At 46.6% G+C, this 25,338-nt stretch overlaps 1 protein-coding gene across 2 annotated transcripts in view; it reads left to right on the top strand.

Moving 5' to 3' along the window:
* LOC134927715 (uncharacterized) overlaps nt 1-10,767 on the top strand; it is a 28,761-nt gene extending 17,994 nt beyond the window's left edge. For both annotated transcript variants that reach the window (XM_063922554.1, XM_063922555.1), the window contains exons 5-6: nt 3,610-3,720; nt 10,385-10,767. In XM_063922554.1, coding sequence (XP_063778624.1) covers nt 3,610-3,720; nt 10,385-10,422 — 149 coding nt within the window. In that variant the 3' untranslated portion in view covers nt 10,423-10,767. The remainder of the gene's footprint in view (nt 1-3,609; nt 3,721-10,384) is intronic.
* The last annotated feature ends 14,571 nt before the right edge of the window (nt 10,768-25,338 follow it).

The raw sequence follows: 25,338 nt of genomic DNA, 5'->3' as shown, positions 1-25,338 counted from the left end.
GTCATCACACAGCACTCCTCTCCCCCCCCCCCCCCCCCCCCCCCCTCTCTTCAATAAAGACATCATAGCACACATCACACCCTCCCCCACTCCCCCAGCATGAGAAATACCTTCTCTCATAGCTTGTGTATTCCCTGGCATTCGGCAGCCTTCCCTGCCACGATTCAGCAAGTGCAGGAGAGAAACTCAAGGGGGCGGAGCTAGTACTGAGTGGCTGGGGATTCGGGGGAGCTCACTTTCTGCCTGCCGCCTCCTGTAGCAAAGCCAGATATGTACGTGGCTGGCCAAGCTGCTGCGGGGACGGCTCGGTGTCGGCAAAATTGTAATGGCCCGGGGAGCAGAAGGCAGGGCAGCCTGCTCCAGGCCTGCCCGCTGCCCGACACTGCATGCAGATCGCGCAAGCTGGAGGCGGAGCTTCGCTGACATGACTCAGCTGCATGGGGGATGGCCACCACGAGCAGCAGTCTTGTCCTGGTGGCGACTGTACTGCTATAATAAAAAGAAAAAAAAGATCCTAAAAGACGGGGGGGCACGTGCCTGGGTGCCCTCCCCCTGAATCCGCCACTGTTGCCGTTGGTCTGTCCCCGGCACCGAGGGTATTTACCAAGGTAATGGCCGTAATGATGATACTCCTTCAAAAATAAAAAAAGGGAGTTATAATTATTCCTACTTGGACGATCTCCTTATAAAGGCGAGGTCCAGGGAGCAGTTCTTTGTCGGAGTAGCACTATCTCGGGAAGTGCTACAACAGCACGGCTGGATTCTGAATATTCCAAAGTCGCAGCTGGTTCCTACGACGAGTCTACTGTTCCTGGGTATGGTTCTGGACACAGAACAGGAAAAAGTGTTTCTCCCGGAGGAGAAGGCCAAGGAGTTGTCATCTCTAGTCAGAGACCTCCTAAAACAAATACAGGTGTCGGTGCATCAATGCACGCGAGTCCTGGGTAAGATGGTAGCTTCTTACGAAGAAATTCCATTCGGCAGGTTCCATGCAAGGATCTTCCAGTGGGATCTGTTGGACAAGTGGTCCGGGTCGCATTTTCAGATGCATCGGCTGATAACCCTGTCTCCAAGGGCCAGGGTGTCGCTGTTGTGGTGGCTGCAGAGTGCTCATCTTCTAGAGGGCCGCAGATTCGGCATACAGGACTGGGTCCTGGTGACCACGGATGCCAGCCTTCGAGGCTGGGGGGCAGTCACACAGGGAAGAAACTTCCAAGGACTATGGACGAGTCAGGAGACTTCCCTACACATAAATATTCTGGAACTAAGGGCCATTTACAATGCCCTAAGTTAGGCTAGACCCCTGCTTCAACACCAGCCGGTGCTGATCCAGTCAGACAACATCACGGCGGTCGCCCATGTATACCAACAGGGCAGCACAAGAAGCAGGATGGCGATGGCAGAAGCCACGAGGATTTTCCGATGGGCGGAAAATCATGTGTTAGCACTGTCAGCAGTGTTCATTTCTGGAGTGGACAACTGGGAAGCAGATTTTCTCAGCTGGCACGACTTCCACCCGGGAGAGTGGGGATTTCATCCAGAAGTCTTCCAAATGATTGTACACCATTGGGAAAGGCCACAGGTGGACATGAGGGTGTCCCGCCTCAACAAAAAGCTAAAAAGATATTGCGCCAGGTCAAGGGACCCTCAGGCGATGGCTGTGGACGCTCTGGTGACACCGTGGGTGTACCAGTCGGTTTATGTTTTTTCCCTCCTCTTCCTCTCATACCCAAGGTACTGAGGATAATGAGAAAAAGAGGAGTAAGAACTATACTCATTGTTCCGGATTGGCCAAGAAGAGCTTGGTACCCGGAACTTCAAGAAATGATCTCAGAGGACCCATGGCCTCTGCCGCTCAGACAGGACCTGCTGCAGCAGGGGCCCTGTCTGTTCCAAGACTTACCGCGGCTGCGTTGACGGCATGGCGGTTGAACACCGGATCCTGAAGGAAAAGGGCATTCCGGAGGAAGTCATTCCTACGCTGATTAAAGCTAGGAAAGAAGTGACCGCAAACCATTATCACCGCATTTGGCGAAAATATGTTGCGTGGTGTGAGGCCAGGAAGGCCCCAACGGAGGAATTTCAGCTGGGCTGTTTTCTGCACTTCCTACAGTCCGTGTTGACTATGGGCCTAAAATTGGGTTCCATTAACGTCCAGATTTCGGCTCTATCGATTTTCTTCCAGAGAGAACTGGCTTCACTACCTGAAGTTCAGACTTTTGTTAAGGGAGTGCTGCATATTCAGCCTCCTTTTGTGCCTCCAGTGGCACCTTGGGATCTCAACGTGGTGTTGGATTTCCTAAAGTCACATTGGTTTGAACCACTCACCACTGTGGACTTAAAATATCTCACGTGGAAAGTGGTCATGCTGTTGGCCTTGGCTTCGGCCAGGCGTGTGTCAGAATTGGGGGCTTTATCATGTAAAAGCCCTTATCTGATTCTCCATATGGATAGGGCAGAATTGAGGACTCGTCCCCAGTTTCTCCCTAAGGTGGTATCAGCTTTTCATTTGAACCAACCTATCGTGGTGCCTGCGGCTACTAAAGACTTGGAGGCTTCCAAGTTGTTGGACGTAGTCAGGGCCCTGAGAATTTGTTTCCAGGACAGCTAGTGTCAGGAAAACTGACTCGTTGTTTATCCTGTATGCACCCAACAAGCTGGGTGCTCCTGCTTCACAGCAGACTATTGCTCGCTGGATCTGTAGTATGATTCAGCTTGCACATTCTGCGGCTGGACTGTCGCATCCTAAATCAGTGAAAGCCCATTCCACGAAGGTGGGCTCTTCTTGGGCGGCTGCCCGAGGGGTCTCGGCTCTACAACTTTGCCGAGCAGCTACTTGGTCGGGGTCAAACACATTTGCTAAATTCTACAAGTTTGACACCCTGGCTGAGGACCTAGAGTTTGCCCATTCGGTGCTGCAGAGTCATCCGCACTCTCCTGCCCGTTTGGGAGCTTTGGTATAATCCCCATGGTCCTTACGGAGTCCCAGCATCCACTTAGGACGTCAGAGAAAATAAGATTTTACTCACCGGTAAATCTATTTCTCGTAGTCCGTAGTGGATGCTGGGCGCCCATCCCAAGTGCGGATTGTCTGCAATACTTGTATATAGTTATTGTTTAACTAAAGGGTTATTGTTGAGCCATCTGTTGAGAGGCTCAGTTATTATTCATACTGTTAACTGGGTATAGTATCACGTGTTATACGGTGTGGCTGGTATGAGTCTTACCCGGGATTCAAAATCCTTCCTTATTGTGTCAGCTCTTCCGGGCACAGTATCCTAACTGAGGTCTGGAGGAGGGTCCTAGGGGGAGGAGCCAGTGCACACCAGGTAGTCCTAAAGCTTTCTTTAGTGGTGCCCAGTCTCCTGCGGAGCCGCTATTCCCCATGGTCCTTACGGAGTCCCAGCATCCACTACGGACTACAAGAAATAGATTTATCGGTGAGTAAAATCTTATTTTTAATATGGCTGAATTGCCCATCAGAGCAATGAACCAAAGGTGCGTAGCAAGTGTGTATACCCTCTTGTTGCGTTCTCAACAAAAATAAATGTTTACTTGACTGTTGCTAATTTTGTCTTATGTTGTACTAACCTTGTTCTAAAATTTTAGACAAGCCTCCAAAAAAGAAGGGAACGTTCAAGTCTTCTAAAAGAAAACAAACTAGAACTGATACAGAAGAAATAGAGGCATGGGAGATTCCCACATCGTTCTTGTATAGAGGTATAAAAGTTTTAACTATCACTTTTAAATCCTTTTTATATAAAATTTCAACATTGAATTCCCATCTGCTGAGATTTAGTATAAAATTGTATACGTGGCACAGTGGTAAGATTAGCTGTCCTTCCCTATTTTTGCCAGTTGTCCTCTCTTCATAAAAATAAACACTTTTTAGAGCAGTTAGAGAATAATGGCCCTCATTCCGAGTTATTCACTCGCTAGCTACTTTTAGCAGAAATTCAAACACAAAGCCGCCGCCCTCTGGGAGTGTATCTTGGCATAGCAGAATTGCTAACGAAAAATTAGCAATTCTGCTATTAGCAGAATTGCTAACGAAAGCAATTTCCTTGCAGTTTCTGAGTAGCTCCAGACCTACTCCTAGATTGCGATCACCTCAGTCCGTTCAGTTCCTGGTTTGACGTCCCAAACATGCCCAGCGTCCGACCAGCCACTCCTCCGTTTCTCCAGTCACTCCTGCGTTTTTACCTGGCACGCCTGCGTTTTTTAGCACACTCCCTGAAAACGGGCAGTTTCCACCCAGAAACACCCACTTCCTGTCAATCAGCAGAGCGATTGAAAAGCTTAGTTCGCCTGTGAGTAAAAAAGCATAGTTTTGTGTAAATTTGCTTAGCGCGTGCGCCCTGCTGTGCATACGCATGCGCAGAACTGCCGGATTTTAGCCTATTAGCAATTCTGCTAAAATTAGCAGCGAGCGAACAACTCGGAATGAGGGCCCATATCCTGAGTATCCTAACCATTTCTTGACCAGTCTGCGTATCATTCATTTTTCTTAGATGAAGTGTGTTTGAGTGGCTTAAGTGTGGCTTGTGATCAGTGCAGGCATATTGAAAGGCACAAAGGGTTCTGGGGGCTGCATCCTCCTGCAACTGGTAGTTCTGCCACTTTCACCCATTCTGCTCCTAGACGAAAACGGCACTGAAACACAAATTTGCCCACCACATAACCTTTGCTATGGGTTCCAGCAAGTAGTGTAACTACTTTGGTGAGGCCAGTAGGTGTAGAGGGACTGGCAATACCTGCATCTCTCTGGAGCACCTATAGCTCTGCTGAGGTCTCTGGAGCAGAGACTGTACGATGGGTGCACTGGTTGGACAGCACCTACTCAGAAGGGGTCTCTGAGACTTCAGCAACTTTACTGGTCCTACATTTTGACAGGTTATGGTATAATGGGTCAACAGGGTTCAAAAGGTTGACACGTGAAAAGGTCGGCATGAATCTTCATGTGGGTGTTTTGTTTGTCAAATCTTACCTTCCAACACGTGGAACTCCAGTTGGTGTACTGCGTCCCCTCGCATGGCTCTCTTCGCTCGACACTCTTTGACAAGGTACCTCGCTGCACTTGGCACATGTTGCCATTCCCAATTGTAGTCCACATGGATGATTAACTATGAAAAAAATTTAATAAAACTCCAGAAACTCATGTTGAACATATGCTGTGTATCATTTGAACCTGTCAACCTTTTGACCATGTCTACAATTTGGTATCGACCTATTGACTGTCGACCTATCTTTCGTATACCAGTTTGACATGGGGCACAACAATACACTGCTTTGAACCTAACAATACAGTGTTCTGCTTCTGAAAGTACAGTGCCTCTAGAAAGTACTCAGCGCTTCACTTTTTCTACATTGTTACAGCCTTATTCCAAAATGGAATTGAAATTTTTTTTTTTTCCCCTTTAAAATTCTACACACAATACCCCATAATGACAACATGAAGGTTGTGGGTTTTTTTTTTTTAATATATTAAAAATAAACTAGGAAATCCGATGTATGTAAGTATTCACGGCCTTTGCCATGAAGCTCAAAATTGAGCTCATGTGCATCCTGTTTCCACTGATCATCCTTGAGCTGTTCCTACAGCTTAATTGGAGTCCACCTGTGGTAAATTCTGTTGCTTGGACATGATTTGGAAAGGCACACACCTGTCTATATAAGGTCGCACACTTCACAGTGCATGTCTGAGCACAAACAAAGCATGAAGTCAAAACAATTGTCTGTAGACTTCAGAGACTGGATTATCTCGAGGCACAAATCTGGGGAAGGGTATAGAAAAGTGGCCTCCATCCGTAAATGGAATAAGTTCAGAACCACCAGGACTCTTCCTAGAGCTAGCCAGCCATGTAAACTGAGTGATCGGGGGGATAAGGGCCCTAGTCAGGAAGGTGACCAAGAACCCGTTAGTCACACTCAGAGCTACAGCATTCCTCTATGGAGAGAGGAGAACCTTCCAGAAGGACAATTATCTTTGCAGCAATTGACCAATCGGGCCTTCATGGTAGAGTGGCCAGATGGAAGCCACTCCTTAGTAAAAAGCACATGGTAGCCCACCTGGAGTTTTCCAAAATGCACATGAAGGACTCTCAGACCATGAAAACAAAATTCTCTGGTCTGATGAGACAAAGATTGAACTCTCTGGCATGAATGGCAGGCGTCCTGTTTAGAGGAAACCAGGTGCCGCTCATCACCAGGCCAATACCATCCCTACAGTAAAGCATGGTGGTGGCAGCATCATGCTGTGAGGATGTTTTTCAGCGGCAGGAACTGGGAGACTAGTCGGTATAGAGGGAAAGTTGAATGCAGCAATCTACAGAGACATCCTAGATGAAAACCTGCTCCATAGCGCTCTTGACCTTAGACTGGCATGACAGTTGACTTTTCATCAGGATGACGACCCGAAGCACACAGCCAAGATATCAAAGGAGTGGCTTCAGGACAACTCTGAATGTTCTTAAGTGGCCCAGCTAGAGCCAAGACTTAAGTCCGATCAGGGCCGTCTTTTAGTATGGGCTCAATCAGGGCCGGCTCCAGGCATGTTCGACTAGAGCGGCCGCGCGGGGCGCCACTCTTACAGGGCGCCGCACGCTGCGGCCGCCATTTTCCTGCCTGGAGCCAGCCTCTGTGTGTCCGACTCCGACTCCCGGCCGCTTGTGTGCGCGCTATGCAGCGCGCTGTGCGGCGCCGGCGTCTGACGTTGGACGCCGGCGCCGCGCAGCGTGCATAGCGCGCACACAGTTTTGTTCCTCCGTCCGCGGCCCGCCCACAGCAGTATTCCCGGCTCCCAGCAGCACCGCAGTGTCAGTGACAGACAGGTAAGTTAAAATCTGTCTGGCACTGTGTGGGGCCGTTTATTTTTCTGGCACTGTGGGGGCATTATTTTTCTGGCACTGTGGGGGCATATCTGCACTGTGGGGGCATTATTTTTCTGGCACTGTGGGGGCATTGTTTTTCTGGCACTGTGGGGGCATATCTGCACTGTGGGGGCATTATTTTTCTGGCACTGTGGGGGCATTGTTTTTCTGGCACTGTGGGGGCATATCTGCACTGTGGGGGCATTATTTTTCTGGCACGGGGGCATATCTGCACTGTGGGGGCATTATTTTTCTGGCACTGTGGGGGCATATCTGCACTGTGGGGGCATTATGTTTCTGGCACTGTGGGGGCATTATTTTTCTGGCACTGTGGGGGCATATCTGCACTGTGGGGGCATTATTTTTCTGGCACTGTGGGGGCATTATTTTTCTGGCACTGTGGGGGCATATCTGCACTGTGGGCATTATTTTTCTGGCACTGTGGGGGCATATCTGCACTGTGGGGGCATTATTTTTCTGGCACTGTGGGGGCATATCTGCACTGTGGGGGCATTATTTTTCTGGCACTGTGGGGGCATATCTGCACTGTGGGGGCATTATTTTTCTGGCACTGTGGGGGCATATCTGCACTGTGGGGGCATTAATTTTCTGGCACTGTGGGGGCATATCTGCACTGTGGGGGCATTTATGTTTCTGGCACTGGGGGCATTTATGTATCTGGCACTGTGGGGGCATATCTGCACTGTGGGGGCTTTTATGTTTTGTGGCACGGCGGGCATTTATTTATCTGGCACTGTGGGGGCATTTATGTTTTGTGGCACTGGGGGCATTTATGTATCTGGCAGTTATGTATCTGGCACTGTGGGGTCATTGATGCATCTGGCACTGTGGGGGCACTTATGTATCTGGCATTGTGTGGTCATTTATGTATCTGGCATTGTGGGGGCATTTATGTATCTGGCACTGGGGGCATATCTGCACTGTGTGGCCATTTATGTATCTGGCACTGCTGGGGGGCATGTCACGTGTAGCTGGCACTGCTGGGGGGTATGTCACGTGTAGCTGGCATTGCTGGGGGGCATGTCACGTGTAGCTGGCACTGCTGGGGGGCATATCATGTAGTGTATCTACTAGGCATCTGTGGCTAGGCAATGTGTCTATCGTGCGCTGCCTGGCGCAAAGTGTCTATCGTGCGCTGCCTGGCGCAAAGTGTCTATCGTGCTCTGCCTGGCGCAAAGTGTCTATCGTGCTCTGCCTGGCGCAAAGTGTCTAACGTGCTCTGCCTGGCGCAAAGTGTGTAGGAGGTTCTACCTGGTGCAATGTGTATTAGCTGCACTACTATGTGGTGTAATGCGAATTGCCACTACTCTGTGGTCATGCACCTTCCCCACGAAGCAACGGCCCTAAATTTTTGCTGCGCGCCTTCGGCGCGCACTGTCCCTGCTTCAGCATGTGGGTGGAGGAGCACCAAGTATTACAGTATGTACATCATTTTGCCCTCCTTACTTAAAAATGTGCCCTCCTTGTGATCAGCACCCTGCCCTAAAACGTGAACACTATCATGTGTAGCTGGCACTGCTGGGGGTCTATTGTGTGTAGCTGGCACTGTTGAGGGGCATGTCATGTGTAGCTGGCACTGCTGCGGGGCATGTCATGTGTAGCTGGCACTACACTGGAGACATTGTGTGTAAGGAACACTACTGTGGCTGTTCTGCATAAGGCTGCTAATTGTGTGCATAGAGGGGGTGTGAAAAAATATATTTATTTATAGTTTAATAATATGAAGTTACGAGGCCACACCCACTTTCCCAGGAGGCCACGCCCACTTTTCACGAAGCGCGCGCGCCTTCGGCGCGCGCATAGGGGTTAGGGGGCGCTTTTACATTTTCTCGCACAGGGTGCTAGTAGGCCTGGAGCCGGCCCTGGGCTCAATGGTCTCCTGCCCAAGTGCCCCAGGAGTATAAGTGCCCTAGGCTGATAGCTGAGGTTCCCCTCTTTCCAGGGGTACCAGATTTTTGAAAATTGGCCCTGGGGAACTGGAGATATCTGACTTGAAAGCAGTGGTCCCCAACCAAGCCTGTTAATTGCTCTTCCCAGCCGGTTATCTCTGGTTTTGTCTGACTTAGAGTATTTCTGAGGGTATAGGCCAAAAGCTGCGACTCTCCCCATTTGGTGAACACTGGCAGCTTGTCTGTACTCTGCCCAGAACCAGAGATACCGGCCTTCAAGAAGCTGGTCCCTGCTCCAGCTCCACACGCCTAATATGCAGTTTTAGATTTTTGTTGGTGAATTACTTTGGCTCCTGAACTCTGATTCTCTCACCCCCCCCCCCCCCCCCCCCCCCCAAGTCCCCAGAACCATCTGAAAGGTGGGACTCTCTAGTTTGTTGTCCCATTCAAAGCTAAGAAATATATTTTCAGAAACTTGAGATCTGTAGTCAAGTAAGCTGCCCTCCCACCAGAAAATGATAAATATTAAGCCCACTCCACTATCCACCCCTCCCCTACGTATTAAACACCCCTTACCACCCTGGAAGTCATGTACCAGGGCTTCTTCATTCAGCCCAATGCCCCTTCTACAATTTAGCTCCATCTGCGCAGTAAAGGAGTAATTAGCAGAAATTACTGTTCCGGGTCCTACATGGTGTGCGGAAGATAGAACACCCCCTACCACCCGTGGGACATCAAAGCTGCGCTGATGGCACCCTCCACCCCTACCACTGGAGGATGGGTAGGGGGCCCAGTGCATTGCTGTGCCCAGGGGCCTACACTGCTGTTAAGATGGCCCTGAATCCGATTGAACATCTCTGGAGAGATCTGAAAATGGCATCTGACCTGATGGAGTTTCAGAGGTGCTGCAAAGAGGAATGGTCAAAACTGCCCAAAGATAGGTGTGCCAAGCTTGTGGCATCGTATGTAAAAAGGCTTGAGGCTGTAATTGCTGCCAAGGGTGCATCAACAAAGTATTTAGCAAGGCTGTGAATACTTATGTACATGTGATTTTAGTGTAGGTTTTTTTTTTTTTTTAAACATTTGTAAATATCTCAAGCTTTTTTTCACGTTGCCATTATGGGGTATTTGTGTGTGTGTGTGTGTGTGTGTGTGTGTGTGTGTGTGTGTGTAGAATTTTGAGGGAAAAATTTTTATTCCAGTTTGGAATAAGGCTGTAACATAACAACAATGTGAAAAGTGAAGCACTGTATGTGATCAGGATCCGTTTAGATCCCACAATGCATTGACTGGGATACTGTTTTGAAGGGGAAAAATAAGCCTAATATAGGGTCTAATGTAAACTCTTTATTTTTCTTTCCTAGAAGAGCTGTGGTTAGTGTTTTTTATAAAAAAATAAAAAAAAAATACAGGTGGTACAATAATGGTTCCATTCTTGTAGGTGTAATACTTTGAATGCATATATTTTGGGAAAAATGGCGAACTCCAAAATGATTAGACTGTTAAACATCTTGCCTCTTGGATGTAACCGATTATGAAAGTCACGGACAACGCTACAGTATTGCAAAATATAACTGAAGACCATTTATTTTATTTTTTTTCTAGGTCAAAGCTTAAGGAGAGGTGGCACCAAGAAAAAGTAGTGCAGCTGCTTATATAGTGTATTTAAAGTATATTTATTTCTTAATGTATCTGTGTGAGTGAGTTTTTCATGTAGCAAACATTGTTTTACTCCCGAAAGGGAGTCCTACCTACCCACTGATTTTTGTGTAACCCTGTAGTTTTTCTGTGCACCAGAGGGGAAAATGAAACTAAATATAGAAAGGAATGAAGCAAGACACAAATGAATTTATTGACGTTTATGGCATTTTGAATAAAAAAAAAATGTAAAGTTTATTGAATGGCACAGAACTGAAAAAAGCACCTTAATGTAAATAGCACTGAAGTCACATATAACAGCATAAAATAAAGTTTAATATACTTGCAAACATTGTGGCTATTTTTTATTTATTTAGCTCTAATGATCTTGTGACATAATTGGGAATGTTTTTAGTATGTTACAATTACTTTAATATTTCTGCAGCAAGATTTGGGAAGCCCATAGTTTGACTGCACAATTTTTTTTTTTACCTTGTTCAATATTATACAGCCTAGCAATGACTAAATATATATATATATATATATATATATATATATATAGAAAAGATGTCGCGCAATCTCACACAGTCTTTGAAATATATATATTATATTGAATTCAGTGTTCTCTCTAATAGCTGCCTGTTGGAAAACACAGCAGCCAGTTTTATTTGAGGCTTGATTATAGTTGAAATGAATTTAAAATTGGTTATAGCAATGATGCACAAAGAAGCTAAAGTATTACCATTAATTCTAAAGGCCCCCATACACACTTGTATTGCTGATGATCCGCCGCATTGGAATGATAAAACTGCTATATCATTCCATGTGTATGCATGATATTCTTCACTGCGTACTCCCGGGTGGTGGTCCGCCGCTTCCTGAACTTTCTGCATGTTCAAAAGATGCGGTAATGTAGTTAACGATCCATGCAGCCCTATGGGGGGCATCATAGTTGGCGGCCGAGCACCAGATCACCCCGTCTGTAGGTAATGCCCAATATGTCTGCCCCGGATCATCTGTTGCATCGTTGGTACATAGCATGGACCGTAAAATACTGCTCTCAGAGCTCACAAACCGTAAAAAATATAATTAGAATAAAATAAATAAAACTTTGTAACAGGGGTGTGTAATAAAGATCAAGGCAGATGTATTAAGCCTGGAAAAGTGATAAACGAGTAATAAGTGGAAGGTGATAACACACCAGCCAGTCAACCCTTAACTGTCATTTTTTTAATTTATTTTTCAAACACAGCCAGGAGCTGATTGGCTGGTGCATTATAACCTTCTACTTATCACTCCAGACCTAATACTTCTGCCCCCAAAAAGTCCTGACTAATGATGGGCAGTAATTAAGGCTCCAAATAGTTCCCACTTACAATGTCAAATTTTCCAATTATATGGAGAATGAATTCCCTGTGTATGGGGTATGCAGCAGGGTTTCAGTTTGATGTACTATTACTGGCTTCTGAATTAAATTAGATGCGTTTAGCAGAGACTATAGGAGAAAAATCTGTCTTGGTCTAACATGACTTTTACTGAAAGTGGAGCGTATTAAACTATATCCAAGGTGGTTTGGGAAGAGGGATTAATGTCTCCAGGATGGTCAAGGAGCAGCAATCACTGACTAGTATTGAAACACCTTGCATGTTTCTTCGTGGTTCTCAAACATCATCCAAGACATGCACACTGCTTTCAGCAACAACTATTTTCCTATGCAGCAACAATTGTGTAGCTTGTAGCATTGCTATAACCCACCTTCATGCAGCACTCTAATTTTTCTCCCCTCTGCATGTTTCGTATTTAGTCAGGTGACAAATTTACAACGGCTGCTAATTTAATGGTCTTTAGAGCTTTGTAAAATTTAATCAACTGTTATAGGCATCCCTTAGCCTTCTTGCAGAGAATCACTGGTCCTTTACATTGAACCATGACTGGATATTTGAGCTTATCTAGAATTAAATCGATATTCCATCCATTTGAAATGGACTCAAAATAACTGCGTGGTAGTAAATATATTCAAATATTAAATTTCCCTTAGTATTTAAACCATCCAGCCAGGTCTGTAACTTGGTGTATAAGCAGTGCAGTTGCACAGAGCCTTAGGGCAACACTGTAGCTGCCTCATGACCCCTGCATTTGGCTTGTAGGGTCCCTGGAACAGCACTTTCCAGCCAGTATCGCTGTTGCAGAGAATGTATATGTATGCTCCAGGCGCACAACCTGTACAGCAGCCCTGAGCGCCCTTTTGGGCAGTGGTATACTTCAAGTGCTGGTGACCTCATACCCTTTGTGATGTCACATGTGCAGGGACAGGGCACAGTGCTACCTATATCCAGTATTTAAACTACTGAGGTGTGCCAGGACCACATAGGCTGCACACATGGGGGAGGAATCCAGGCAGTCACTTCACGTCACCAAGCCACGCTTTGTGATGTGTAGTGACTGCCCAGATTACTTCCCACGTCAGCAGCCTGTGTGCTCCTAAATGCTGCGGCAGTTCAAATACTGCCAGCAATGTGAGAAGCAAGCAAGGTTGAAGAGACTGTGGCTACACTGAGCAGAGAAATATTTTTCTTTTTATATACAAACCTTTTATACACTTGAGTGCTCATCGTGTGTTTTGCTTTTACAGACATCTATGTGCTGTAATGGAATCCTAGTTTCATGTATTAGGGACTTTTTTTTATGTCTGGGAGAAACCTGGGCTATTAGTGTACTAATCAAGCTGGACAACTATATTAAGAATAGTTACATTGTGAACGGAACACACTTTCTATATTATATTGGGTGAGATGAAGATTTTATCCCGTCGGCAGCCACTAGATGGTGTCCAAATGAAGCTATTCAATTGTAGCTCCGCCGGGTGCAATGGCTGCCAGCAGCTGCATTTCAGCTCTCATTCCCCGGGCAGGGCTGCCAAGAGAAATCCTGGGCCCCGGTACAACTACTTCCCCCACCCCCTGTAACCACAGCATGCTGGGTGTATGTCTAGGACACAATACACCCACTCACAGGAGCATGGCATGCCTCTCAGCCAGGGCAGTAGAGAGCCTTTTCAGGGGGCATGGCCTTATCACAGGAGGTATGGCCATGCACACACTGCAGCCCAGCACACAGCAGTGTGTTGTTGGGCTGAGAAGAAAAGCTGCTGTCTCCAGGTAAGGGGATGGGATCTGGGCCCAGGTAATTTGTACCCTCTTCTCCTCCTTTCTCTCCCCCCCCCCCCCCCCCCCCCCCCCCACCCCCTGTCCTTTTTGGCACCACTGCCCCCAGGGTGGCAAGCTGCAATGTGTGAAAAGTGACCCATTTGTGTGCCCAAATGGCACTTATTGTGATCGTGCCCAGCACTTTGGGTGGGCTAAACCCAGTGGTGCAAGTAGAATTTTTTTCTTGGTGGTACTGATGGTAAAAATGGGTGTGGTCAGGTGGCGTAGTCACACAACTAGTGGAGTGGCTACATGATAATAGGGGCATGGCCACATTGCCACACACTGTAACTGTAATGTACATTACACATTATGCCACAGTCTAATACTGTGTGTATATTATCCTATTAAAAGATGTTAAAGCAATGTGATTGTACTTGGAGTGGTTAGATACTTAATTTTGTTTAGATTTTGTAATAAAGGTATGGCAGTGCCATGGTGACCCTAATTGCAGCCTGAGGCGAATGAGGATTTCTCAAATCACCCCTGCAACGTATAGCAAAGGAGTAAAAAATCTCTGGTCTTATAAGGTTTAATCATTTTACCGTTATAAGTTCATGATTCAAGAACTATGATTTGCCATCTAATTATGTTGGGGATAGTCCATTAATCAGTTATTTATTGAGGACATGATACATCTAACAGTTTTTTACCAAAATTTGGGAATCCTGGATCTCCCACTTTCAGGTCTGCCCCGCATTATATTAGCCCATTTCATTAAGGTAACCCAGAATCTTGTACTTTCAGCTACTCATGTTTGCCTTTGTCCAGCTGAGTCTTTCCCCTTCCCCCACCCTTCCCCTCCTTCCCTTTTCCTCTTTCTATTTCATCTTCACCTCCTTCCTTTCTACTTATTTGGGTAGAGTCTTAATACATATGAATGTTTATTTGTTGAGACAAATTATTGACAATTCGTCAGCATTTCAGGATTTTTTTGCTGTGTTTGCTATCTTCTCTGGACCATTGCACAGGTCATTTTATGTAATGTCTCTCAATCTTTCAATAAAATTTGTCTTAAAAAAATATATATATATCTTAGGGTTGAGCACAAGAGACCCTGAAAGATAATTAGAGTGGAGGAGAGGATGTACCAGAAACAGAGATACTAAAAAAGTATTCAGAAAGTTAGGAGGTGAATCAGGAAGTGCTGAAGGGTATTCAAGAGAAGACAATGTAGTCTATTTACTAAGCCTTGGAGAGTGATAAAGTGGACAGAGATAAAGTACCTTCCAATCCGCTCATAACTGCTAAGTTATAAGCTGTGTTTGAAAAATGGCAGTTAGGTGCTGGTTGGTTGGTACTTCACTTCCGTCCACTTTGTCTCTCTCCAAGGCTTAGTAAAAATACCCCATTGTCTTCTGTAAAAGCAGCAGACTGTCAAGGAGGATGACTAGAGAGAAGTGATCCTTAGTCACATCTCTCTGGACTTGTCTTTGAGTATAGAAAGCAGAGAAAAGCCCTTTCGTAGTGGTAACAGGGATTTCACTGCTAGTCTGGGCCAGGATCACTTCCCCATACACAAGTATAGGGAGTGATCCATAGAAGCACAGAAAGCTCTGCTTTCCATTTCGCTACATTAAAAAAAATTGCTATTTTAAGATGGCGTAAGGAGGCTGCCAAGGGAAAAAGAGCAATGAATACTGCCTCCCTCCATCCTATCATCCCCCTTCTCTGACTGTGGCCAATCACCTGCCTCACGCCAGTCTCTCCGCTCCTGTCCAGTGTCTAATCTCCCCTGGATGATTTCTACACAATGGTCACAAAAAGCCCACCTTGTGCTTTGATACCCCATTCTTGCAAGGTGCCACAGTATAAATTTCCAGTGCCAACATCAAGATCCCCTTCCAGCTCTGGGATCATGTGAGAGACGCAGTGTGTTACTTGCGCCATAATTAAAACTTCTATCTCCAAAACACATCCTACTGTCTCCAAATAAATTCTGTAGATTGAAACTCCTCCCGCCCCCTTGCACCCCAAACAGTGATTGCTCTCTAACGTCACTGCTCAGTGTGTGCAACTGGTCACCAAACCACATGCCTCCTCTGCTAGGGCTATGACAGCCTGGGGTGCTCTGATTAATCTGCTTGCTATAAAGGTCTGGAACTGAAAGACCTGGATCACTTCTGTCTTGTAGTGAAGTGATCCAGCTTTAGACTGCACCGGAATTCCACTCTCCCCGCTCGCTCGCTGCACTGCCAATGTATGTGCACAAAGGTCCAGCTTGCCAAGACTTATGGACGACCATTGACCATCAATGATTCATAATCATCAATGGTTTATGGTCATTGTCAAATGCTTTTGCCATTAATGGAGGAGAACCAAATGGTTACCCTCCAACGATGGCACAGCATAACCAAATGTTTCTTTTTTTTTTTTGCAGGGTGCCGGGACACAGAGCATAGCTCCGCCCCTGATACCTGTGAAGTTTCGCCCCCAGGTTCTGATTGACCAATGGCCAGTCATTCAAAGAACAGAGATGACCATCGGTTGGTGAAACCTTTAATGGTCATCCATTGCATATTTAGTAACTATCAATGGACACTTGCCATTATTGCCATCAGTGGTAACTATTGATGGTAACCACTCCGATGGCCATCCATTCCAAGACCATGATACCACAAAGGACTGTGGCAGAAGAGACAGGTTCGTGGGAGTCTTTTTAAGATGGCTTTGCTGGAGATTGTAAGCTTGCAAGCAGGGCCCTCCTCCCTCTATGACTGTTTGTTTTTACCCAGTTTTGTCTTCTAATTGTGTCCAGTTGTAAAGAGCAACGGAATTTGCTGCGCTATATAAGAAACTGTTAATAAATACATCAAATAAATAAAGGTAAATATACATGAATTGTTACTTACCAAAGCTATATATAACATCGAACTGATGCGATATATGGTGAGAAGTAACAATTCTATTTTCTCATTCTTTATAAATATAGCCCTAGGAGAGAAATGAATATTTAGGGGGAGATTTATCAAACCTTTGAGAGAGCTAAAATGGAGACATTACCCACAGCAACCAATTAGCTCCTAACTATAATTTAATATACTGTGCTAGATAAGTGACAGATGCTGATTGGCTGCTTTGAGCAACTTCTCATTTTTATCTCTCTCTAAGGCTTGATACATATCTCCCTATGTGGGTTAGACAGTTATTTTCAAATCACTTGAGCAAATTGGGGAGAAATAAAGGTGAAGAGCTTTTTATAGTTACATTAAATATATTTATCTGAATCTGTTGGGGATGCTGCATACCCACCCATTTATGCTCTAGTTCTCCTGTTCCTTTGTTTATCTGCTCATCGTGTGGGTGTCGCTAGGAAAATCAGCCCAGAAGGATGGGATATAGCAGCACTTTAAATGTACTAAAATGTTGACCTCCTATATATTCCATATCCTCCTCTGCTTGACATTTATTTATCTAACTAAAAGCCTCAGAGGACTGACCCAGAGAACCAACAAAACCTCTTCCTGAGATGCATCTAACCTGGTACCTTTAAACAGAACTAATGTGTACATTGGTGGGTTTGCAGTGTTCCCCATAGCAGGGCCGAAACTAGGATTTTCGTCACCCGGGGCAAGGCAGTAATTTGGAGCCCACTCCCCCCCACACAAAAAACAAAAACAAACTCAGAGTAAAATAATCAGATTATCAAACATTTTTAAAAAAGGGGATATTACTGGACAATATTCTCCTTTGTGCCTCAAATGCGTCACATGCCCCGCCAGCGTGTTCAATTACATGCTCCTCTGTGTGTCCCCATACATTGCACTATATCATAACACTTCATCACTGCACTACATTCCCCTATCCACTGCACTATATCACTATACTACATCCCCTACACGATGAACTACATCACTACACTACATGCCCCTATGCACTCCACTACATACCCTATATGCTACACTACATCACTACACTACATCCCCTTATATGCTACACCACATCGGTGCACTACATGCCCCTATATACTGCAATACATGACCACACTACATACCCTATATGATACACTACATCACTGCACTACACTCCCCTATAAGCTACACCAAATCCCCTATCTGGGAGGCAAAGCATAGGTTGATACTGCTAACTGGGTGCACAGTGCGCTTCTATAGTAGCTTGTACGATGCACTGCACTCCAGTCGCAGCGCTGCATGGCAAAGAAGAGAGTTTAAGACAGTAGCCAACATGGGAGAGATCCCAGGTACTGGAGCTCACCCGCACAGCGTCAGAGCCAGCCCTGGGCAGACAGGTGGGTCAGAGACACTGCCCTGGGAGCCGTCTGCTGTCTCACTGGAGCAGCACAGCACTGTTGGTAAAAAAACTGAACAAAAAAAACCTGCTCCTCTGTAACTCCTTGGCGCCCCCTCAAATCCTGCACCCGGGGCACATGCCCCCTTAGCTTTCCCCTAGTTACGGCCATGCCCAAAGGATTGAGATAAAGGCTCTAATGCAAGTAATACAATCCTATTTTCTCTATCTTCCAAAAGAGGACACTGAGTCCTTGTGGCTTCCCAAAGCTGCCCCACTGGATGGGTCCGCTTCCAGTTGCAGCATAGCACCTTGGGAGCAATGTATCCAGTGCCAGATTATGGACCACATGGGCCTGGAGCTAAAATTTATGTAGGGCCTATTGTGTACCGCCGAAGGGTGTGTGACCAGTAATAGTACTAGTACTAGTGTCTGCTACTAGTGTTCAGTGCAGTGAATATCAAAACAATCTAAAAAATAAGAATTTACTTACCGATAATTCTATTTCTCATAGTCCGTAGTGGATGCTGGGGACTCCGAAAGGACCATGGGGAATAGCGGCTCCGCAGGAGACTGGGCACAAAAGTAAAAAGCTTTAGGACTACCTGGTGTGCACTGGCTCCTCCCCCTATGACCCTCCTCCAAGCCTCAGTTAGGATACTGTGCCCGGACGAGCGTACACAATAAGGAAGGATTTTGAATCCCGGGTAAGACTCATACCAGCCACACCAATCACACCGTACAACTTGTGATCTGAACCCAGTTAACAGCATGATAACAGAAGGAGCCTCTGAAAAGATGGCTCACAACAACAATAACCCGATTTTTGTAACAATAACTATGTACAAGTAATGCAGACAATCCGCACTTGGGATGGGCGCCCAGCATCCACTACGGACTATGAGAAATAGAATTATCGGTAAGTAAATTCTTATTTTCTCTAACGTCCTAGTGGATGCTGGGGACTCCGAAAGGACCATGGCGATTATACCAAAGCTCCCAAACGGGCGGGAGAGTGCGGATGACTCTGCAGCACCGAATGAGAGAACTCCAGGTCCTCCTCAGCCAGGGTATCAAATTTGTAGAATTTAGCAAACGTGTTTGCCCCTGACCAAGTAGCTGCTCGGCAAAGTTGTAAAGCCGAGACCCCTCGGGCAGCCGCCCAAGATGAGCCCACTTTCCGTGTGGAATGGGCTTTTACAGATTTTGGCTGTGGCAGGCCTGCCACAGAATGTGCAAGCTGAATTGTACTACAAATCCAACGAGCAATCGTCTGCTTAGAAGCAGGAGCACCCAGCTTGTTGGATGCATACAGGATAAACAGCGAATCAGATTTTCTGACTCCAGCCGTCCTGGAAACATATATTTCTCTAACGTCCTAGTGGATGCTGGGAACTCCGTAAGGACCATGGGGAATAGCGGGCTCCGAAGGAGGCTGGGCACTCTAGAAAGATCTTAGACTACCTTGTGTGCACTGGCTCCTCCCACTATGACCCTCCTCCAAGCCTCAGTTAGATTTCGTGCCCGGCCGAGGTTGGATGCACACTAGGGGCTCTCCTGAGCTCTTAGAAAGTTTTAGTCTTAGAATTTGTTTTTTTTCAGTGAGACCTGCTGGCAACAGGCTCACTGCAGCGAGGGACTAAGGGGAGAAGAAGCGAACTCGCCTGCTTGCAGCCGGATTGGGCTTCTTAGGCTACTGGACACCATTAGCTCCAGAGGGATCGACCGCAGGCCCAGCCTTGATGTTCGGTCCCGGAGCCGCGCCGCCGTCCCCCTTACAGAGCCAGAAGCAGGAAGATGGTCCGGAAAATCGGCGGCATGAAGACATCCTGTCTTCACCAAGGTAGCGCACAGCACTGCAGCTGTGCGCCATTGCTCCTCATACACACTTCACACTCCGGTCACTGAGGGTGCAGGGCGCTGGGGGGGGGCGGGCGCCCTGAGGCAGCAATAAAAACACCTTGGCTGGCTAAAATACCTCAATATATAGCCCCTGGGGCTATATATGAGGTAAATACCCCTGCCAGAATCCCAAAAAAAGCGGGAGAATAGGCCGCGAAAAAGGGGCGGAGCCTATCTCCTCAGCACACTGGCGCCATTTTTCCCTCACAGCTCGGCTGGAAGGAAGCTCCCTGGCTCTTCCCTGCATTTCTACAGTACAGTAAGAGGGAAAAGAGAGGGGGGGCACTAAATTGGCACTGTATACAGTATAAGCAGCTATAAGGGACATAACTCAGTTAGTCCCTGTATATATATATATATAGCGCTCTGGTGTGTGCTGGCATACTCTTACTCTGTCCCCCCAAAGGGCTTTTGTGGGTCCTGTCCTCTATTTGAGCATTCCCTGTGTGTGTGGAGTGTGTCGGTACGGCTGTGTCGACATGTTTGAGGAGGATAATGATGTGGAGGGGGAGCAGATGCCTTTAGCAGAGATGTCACCCCCTGCGGGGCAGACACCTGAGTGGATGGTATTATGGCAAGAAATGAGTGCACGTATAGACTCCTTACATAAAAAATTTGACGACATGCCGACTGTGGGACAGCCGAGTCTTCAGCTCGTGCCTGTCCAAGGGTCTCAAAAGTCATCAGGGGCTCTAAAACGCCCGTTATCTCAGGTGGCACAAGTAGATGTCGACACGGATACTGACGCCAGTGTCGACGACGATGAGTCAAATTTAATGCCCGTTAAGGCCATTCGCTGCATGATTGAGGCAATAACCAAAAAATTGAGAACTTGTGGCGCTACCGTAACCACAAACACAATAAAAAAAGGTGGTCTAAAATTGTTTTATTTTTTTTTTACCACAAAATCCAGATGGAATTCACTTACATAAGCATTGGATTCTAAAACAATAAAAAATAAACACAATAGTGTAATATGTAATGGCAGAATGTCCAATATGTGTTTTTACTGGTTCCACTCACATAGAGAAACTTTTAACAATGCATGTCATCCGCACAAGGGGTGTATCCAGAAATCGTCAGCAGGATTACAGATGAAATTGGTCTATATATATCATCCTTATGGGAGGTGTAGCCAGAAATCCCAGACGAAATACTAAGGACTTAAAAAAGACCAATATGGTGCAATATAGTCTTATGAAATAAAAAAAAATTTTTTAATAAAAACAATACTCACAATTTTAAAAACTTAAAGGGCATATATCACCAATCACATGGTAAGTCAGATGATATCCTGTCACAGCACCGATCCAAAATCCCTCTGCATCCAGGAAGAAATCGATGACCAAACAGTGAAAGCACAGGAATACCAAATGATGATTTGCTTAAACGCGTTTTCGGTCCAAAAGACCTTCCTCAGAAGCATCGTGACAGCACCCCCCCCTTTAGGAGTGGCCCCAGGACACTTCTTTGGCTTTTGAGGAAACTTGGAATGGAATCTCCGGACCAAGGCAGGAGCATGGACATCAGAAGCATTGGTCCATGAACGTTCCTCAGGACCATAACCCTTCCAGTCAATAAGATATTGTAGTTGACCGTAACGGTGACGTGAGTCCAGGATCTTGGCCACTTCATACTCAACGCCTCGTTGAGTTTGGACTTTCGGAGTTGGAGGAAGTGAGGAATGAAACCGATTCAAGATCAGCGGTTTCAACAGGGAAACATGGAATGTCCTGGGTATTTTTAAGAAGGGAGGCAACTGGAGTCTGTAAGCAACAGGATTGATGACTTGTTCAATCTTGAAAGGACCGATATAGCGAGGTGCAAACTTCATACTGGGAACTCTTAACCTCAAATTCTTCGTGGATAACCATACCCGATCACCCACCTTGAGAGCAGGAACTGCTCGACGCTTCTTATCCGCAAACTTCTTGTACCTGAACGATGCCTTGAGCAGAGCTGATCGTACGCTCTTCCAGATATTGGCAAACTGATGCAAGGTGATATCCACTGCGGGAACAGAAGTTGCTGGAAGCGGTTGGAACTCAGGAACTTTAGGGTGGAATCCAAAGTTAGTGAAGAATGGTGTTGAAGCAGATGAAGAATGATACTGGTTGTTATGACAGAACTCGGCCCAGGGAAGTAATTGAACCCAGTCATCTTGAGAGGAGGACACATAGATGCGGAGGAAGGCCTCCAAGTCCTGATTCACCCTCTCGGTTTGACCATTGGCCTGAGGATGGTAAGCCATGGAAAACTTTAGCTTGACTTGGAGGACTTGACATAAACTTCGCCAGAATTTGGCTGTGAATTGAACTCCACGATCTGAGATAATTTCTTCAGGAAGACCGTGGAGTCGGAAGATCTCTTGTATGAATACTTGAGCCAACTTGGAAGCTGACGGAAGACCGGTGAGAGGAATGAAGTGTGCCATCTTGGTGAACCGGTCAACTACCACCCAGATGGTATTGAACTTGTTGCACATGGGTAAGTCTGTAATGAAATCCATCGACAAGTGGGTCCATGGTCGACGGGGAACGGATAGTGGAACCAGTTGCCCCGCAGGCGACTGGCGGGATACTTTATGTTGGGCACACTTTGGGCAAGATGCAATAAACTCCAAGACGTCCTTTTTCAGAGTTGGCCACCAATAGGACCTAGAGATAAACTCCAGGGTTTTTTGGATACCTGTATGTCCGGCAAAACGGGAAGCATGGGCCCAATGCATGAGCTTCTTCCTTAGCATCGGCTTCACAAAACTTTTCCCTGATGGGGGCGTAGAGTCCATCCCTACCGTGGAGAATGCCAACGGATTTATAATAGGATGCTTGTCTGAAGACTCTGACTCATTTTCTTGCTCCCATGAGCGGGAAAGGGCATCGGCCTTGCGATTCTGAGAGCCCGGACAGAACTGGAGTTTAAAGTCGAACCTGGAAAAGAAAAGTGCCCATCTGGCCTGACGAGGGTTGAGACATTGTGCGCCCTTCAGGTATAAAAGGTTCTTGTGGTCTGTAAGTATGGTGATTAAATGAGAAGCTCCCTCCAACAGATACCTCCACTCTTCTAGAGCGAGCTTGATGGCTAGCAACTCCTGGTCGCCAATGGCATAGTTGCGCTCAGCTGGGGAGAACTTCCGGGAGAAGAAACTGCAAGGATGTAAATGGCCATCTTTAGCCCTCTGAGATAACACCGCTCCTACTCCAACGGAGGAGGCATCCACCTCTAGGATGAAAGGAGAGTCGATGTCAGGCTGTTTCAGGACAGGCGCAGAGATGAACCTCTGTTTTAAAAGATGAAAAGCTTGCATGGCTTCTTCAGACCACTTGGACGGGTTAGCACCCTTCTTGGTGAAAGCAGTAATAGGCGCCACAATGGTGGAAAAGTCTCGTATAAACTTTCGGTAATAATTGGCGAACCCTAAGAACCTCTGGACCCCTTTGAGGGTTAAGGGTACCGGCCAATTCTGAATTGCTTGTAGTTTCTCAGGATCCATCTCTAGTCCGGAACCGGACACAATGTACCCTAGAAACGGAATGGACTTGACTTCAAAGACGCATTTTTCTAATTTGCAATAGAGATGATTGACACGGAGACGGGACAGAACCTCTTTAACCCAAAAACGATGTTCCTCTAAATCGTTGGCAAAAATGAGGATATCGTCTAGATAGACCACGACATGACGGTATAGAATGTCTCTGAAAATCTCATTGACAAAATGCTGGAAGACAGCTGGAGCATTGCTCAATCCGAAGGGCATGACGAGGTACTCATAATGTCCGTCACGGGTGTTAAAGGCGGTCTTCCACTCGTCACCCTCACGGATCCGGATGAGATTGTATGCACCTCGCAAGTCCAGCTTTGTAAAGATGGTAGCTCCGCTAACTCTGTCAAAGAGCTCAGTAATCAGGGGTAAAGGATAACGGTTCTTGATGGTAATGTCGTTCAAACCTCTGTAGTCGATGCACGGCCGCAGACCACCATCTTTCTTTTTTACAAAAAAGAAGCCTGCGCCGGCTGGGGAAGAAGAAGGTCGAATGAACCCCTTTGCTAGGTTCTCTTTAATGTATTCCTCCATAGAATGCGTCTCAGGCAGAGACAACGGATAAGTTCGGCCTCGAGGTGGAACCTTCCCTGGAACGAGATCAATCGGGCAGTCCCATTCTCTATGAGGAGGAAGGATATCAGCAGAAGCTTTACTGAACACATCCGTGAAATCTTGATATGGAGGAGGTGGAACATCAGACGACCTGGGGGAGGAAGAACAGACAGGCAATACTTTAAACAAACATGTCTCTGCACAGGAGGAACCCCATGCCAGGATTTGCGTAGTCGTCCAATCAATTGTAGGATTGTGAAGACGGAGCCATGGAAGGCCCAGGACCACATGATGTGTGGCTCTTGGAATCACTAAAAGTGAAATAAGTTCGGAATGAAGAACTCCCACTCTCAGACGAACTGGTAGAGTCCTTAGAGCAATAACAGTATCAAAAATTTTACTGCCATCCACGGCAGTTAAGGAAAAGGAGGAAGGAAGTCTCTCGGTGGGTAGGGACCACCGTTTAACATAGGCTTCAGTAATAAAGTTCCCAGCTGCTCCGGAATCAAGGAGAGCAATGACGTTCCGATAACGTTGAGCAACTTGAAGCGAGACTGGGAGATTACAATCATGAGGAGATGGAGAGGAGATCATTACTCCTAGCCGGCCCTCTCCTGGGCGAGCTAGGGTTTGGAGTTTTCCCGGACGTTCGGGACAGGCATTGATGGTGTGAGACGGAGCTGCACAGTAAAGACAAAGAGACTCAGAGAGACGTCTTCGGCGCTCAGCAGGAGTTAAACGGGAACGGCCAATTTGCATGGGCTCATCTTTAGATGGTGACAGTTGACGAGGAGGAGGAGCAGAAGATTTTGGAGCAGATGATCTTCCACGCTCAGTTGCTCTCTCTCTGAAACGTAAATCAACTTTCGTGCAGAGTGAGATTAGCTCATCTAACTTAGAAGGTAAGTCTCTGGTAGCTAACTCATCTTTAATAAGCTCAGATAAGCCATGCCAGAATGCAGCATACAGGGCCTCATCGTTCCATGCCAGTTCGGATGCCAGGATCTGGAACTGTATCAGATATTGTCCTACAGTACGTGACCCCTGGCGTAAACGGAGAATCTCGGATGAAGCTGAGGTTACCCGGCCTGGCTCGTCGAAGATGCGCCTGAATGTTGACACGAATGCAGTGTAAGAAGATAGCAGGGTGTCGGACCTCTCCCATAATGGTGATGCCCAGTCAAGGGCGGAGCCACTGAGAAGAGAGATGATGTAGGCAATTTTTGTACGGTCACTGGGAAAATTGCCAGGTTGTAGCTCAAACTGAATCTCACACTGGTTGAGAAATCCCCTGCAGAATCTTGGAGATCCGTCAAATTTTGCTGGCGTTGGAAGATGAAGACGTGGAGCAGAAATGGGTAAGGTGGGTGGGGTTATAGCTGGAGTCACTGTGGTTGACGCACCAGATGCGCCTGATCCACGGAGAGTTGTCTGAATCCCATCCAGCCGAGTAGAGAGATCCTGGAGAC

The sequence above is a fragment of the Pseudophryne corroboree genome, chromosome 5, assembly GCF_028390025.1.
Source record: "Pseudophryne corroboree isolate aPseCor3 chromosome 5, aPseCor3.hap2, whole genome shotgun sequence".
Taxonomy (NCBI): Eukaryota; Metazoa; Chordata; class Amphibia; order Anura; family Myobatrachidae; genus Pseudophryne; species Pseudophryne corroboree.
Note: the sequence above shows the minus strand (reverse complement) of the source record. Positions and strands in the feature narration are given on the sequence as shown.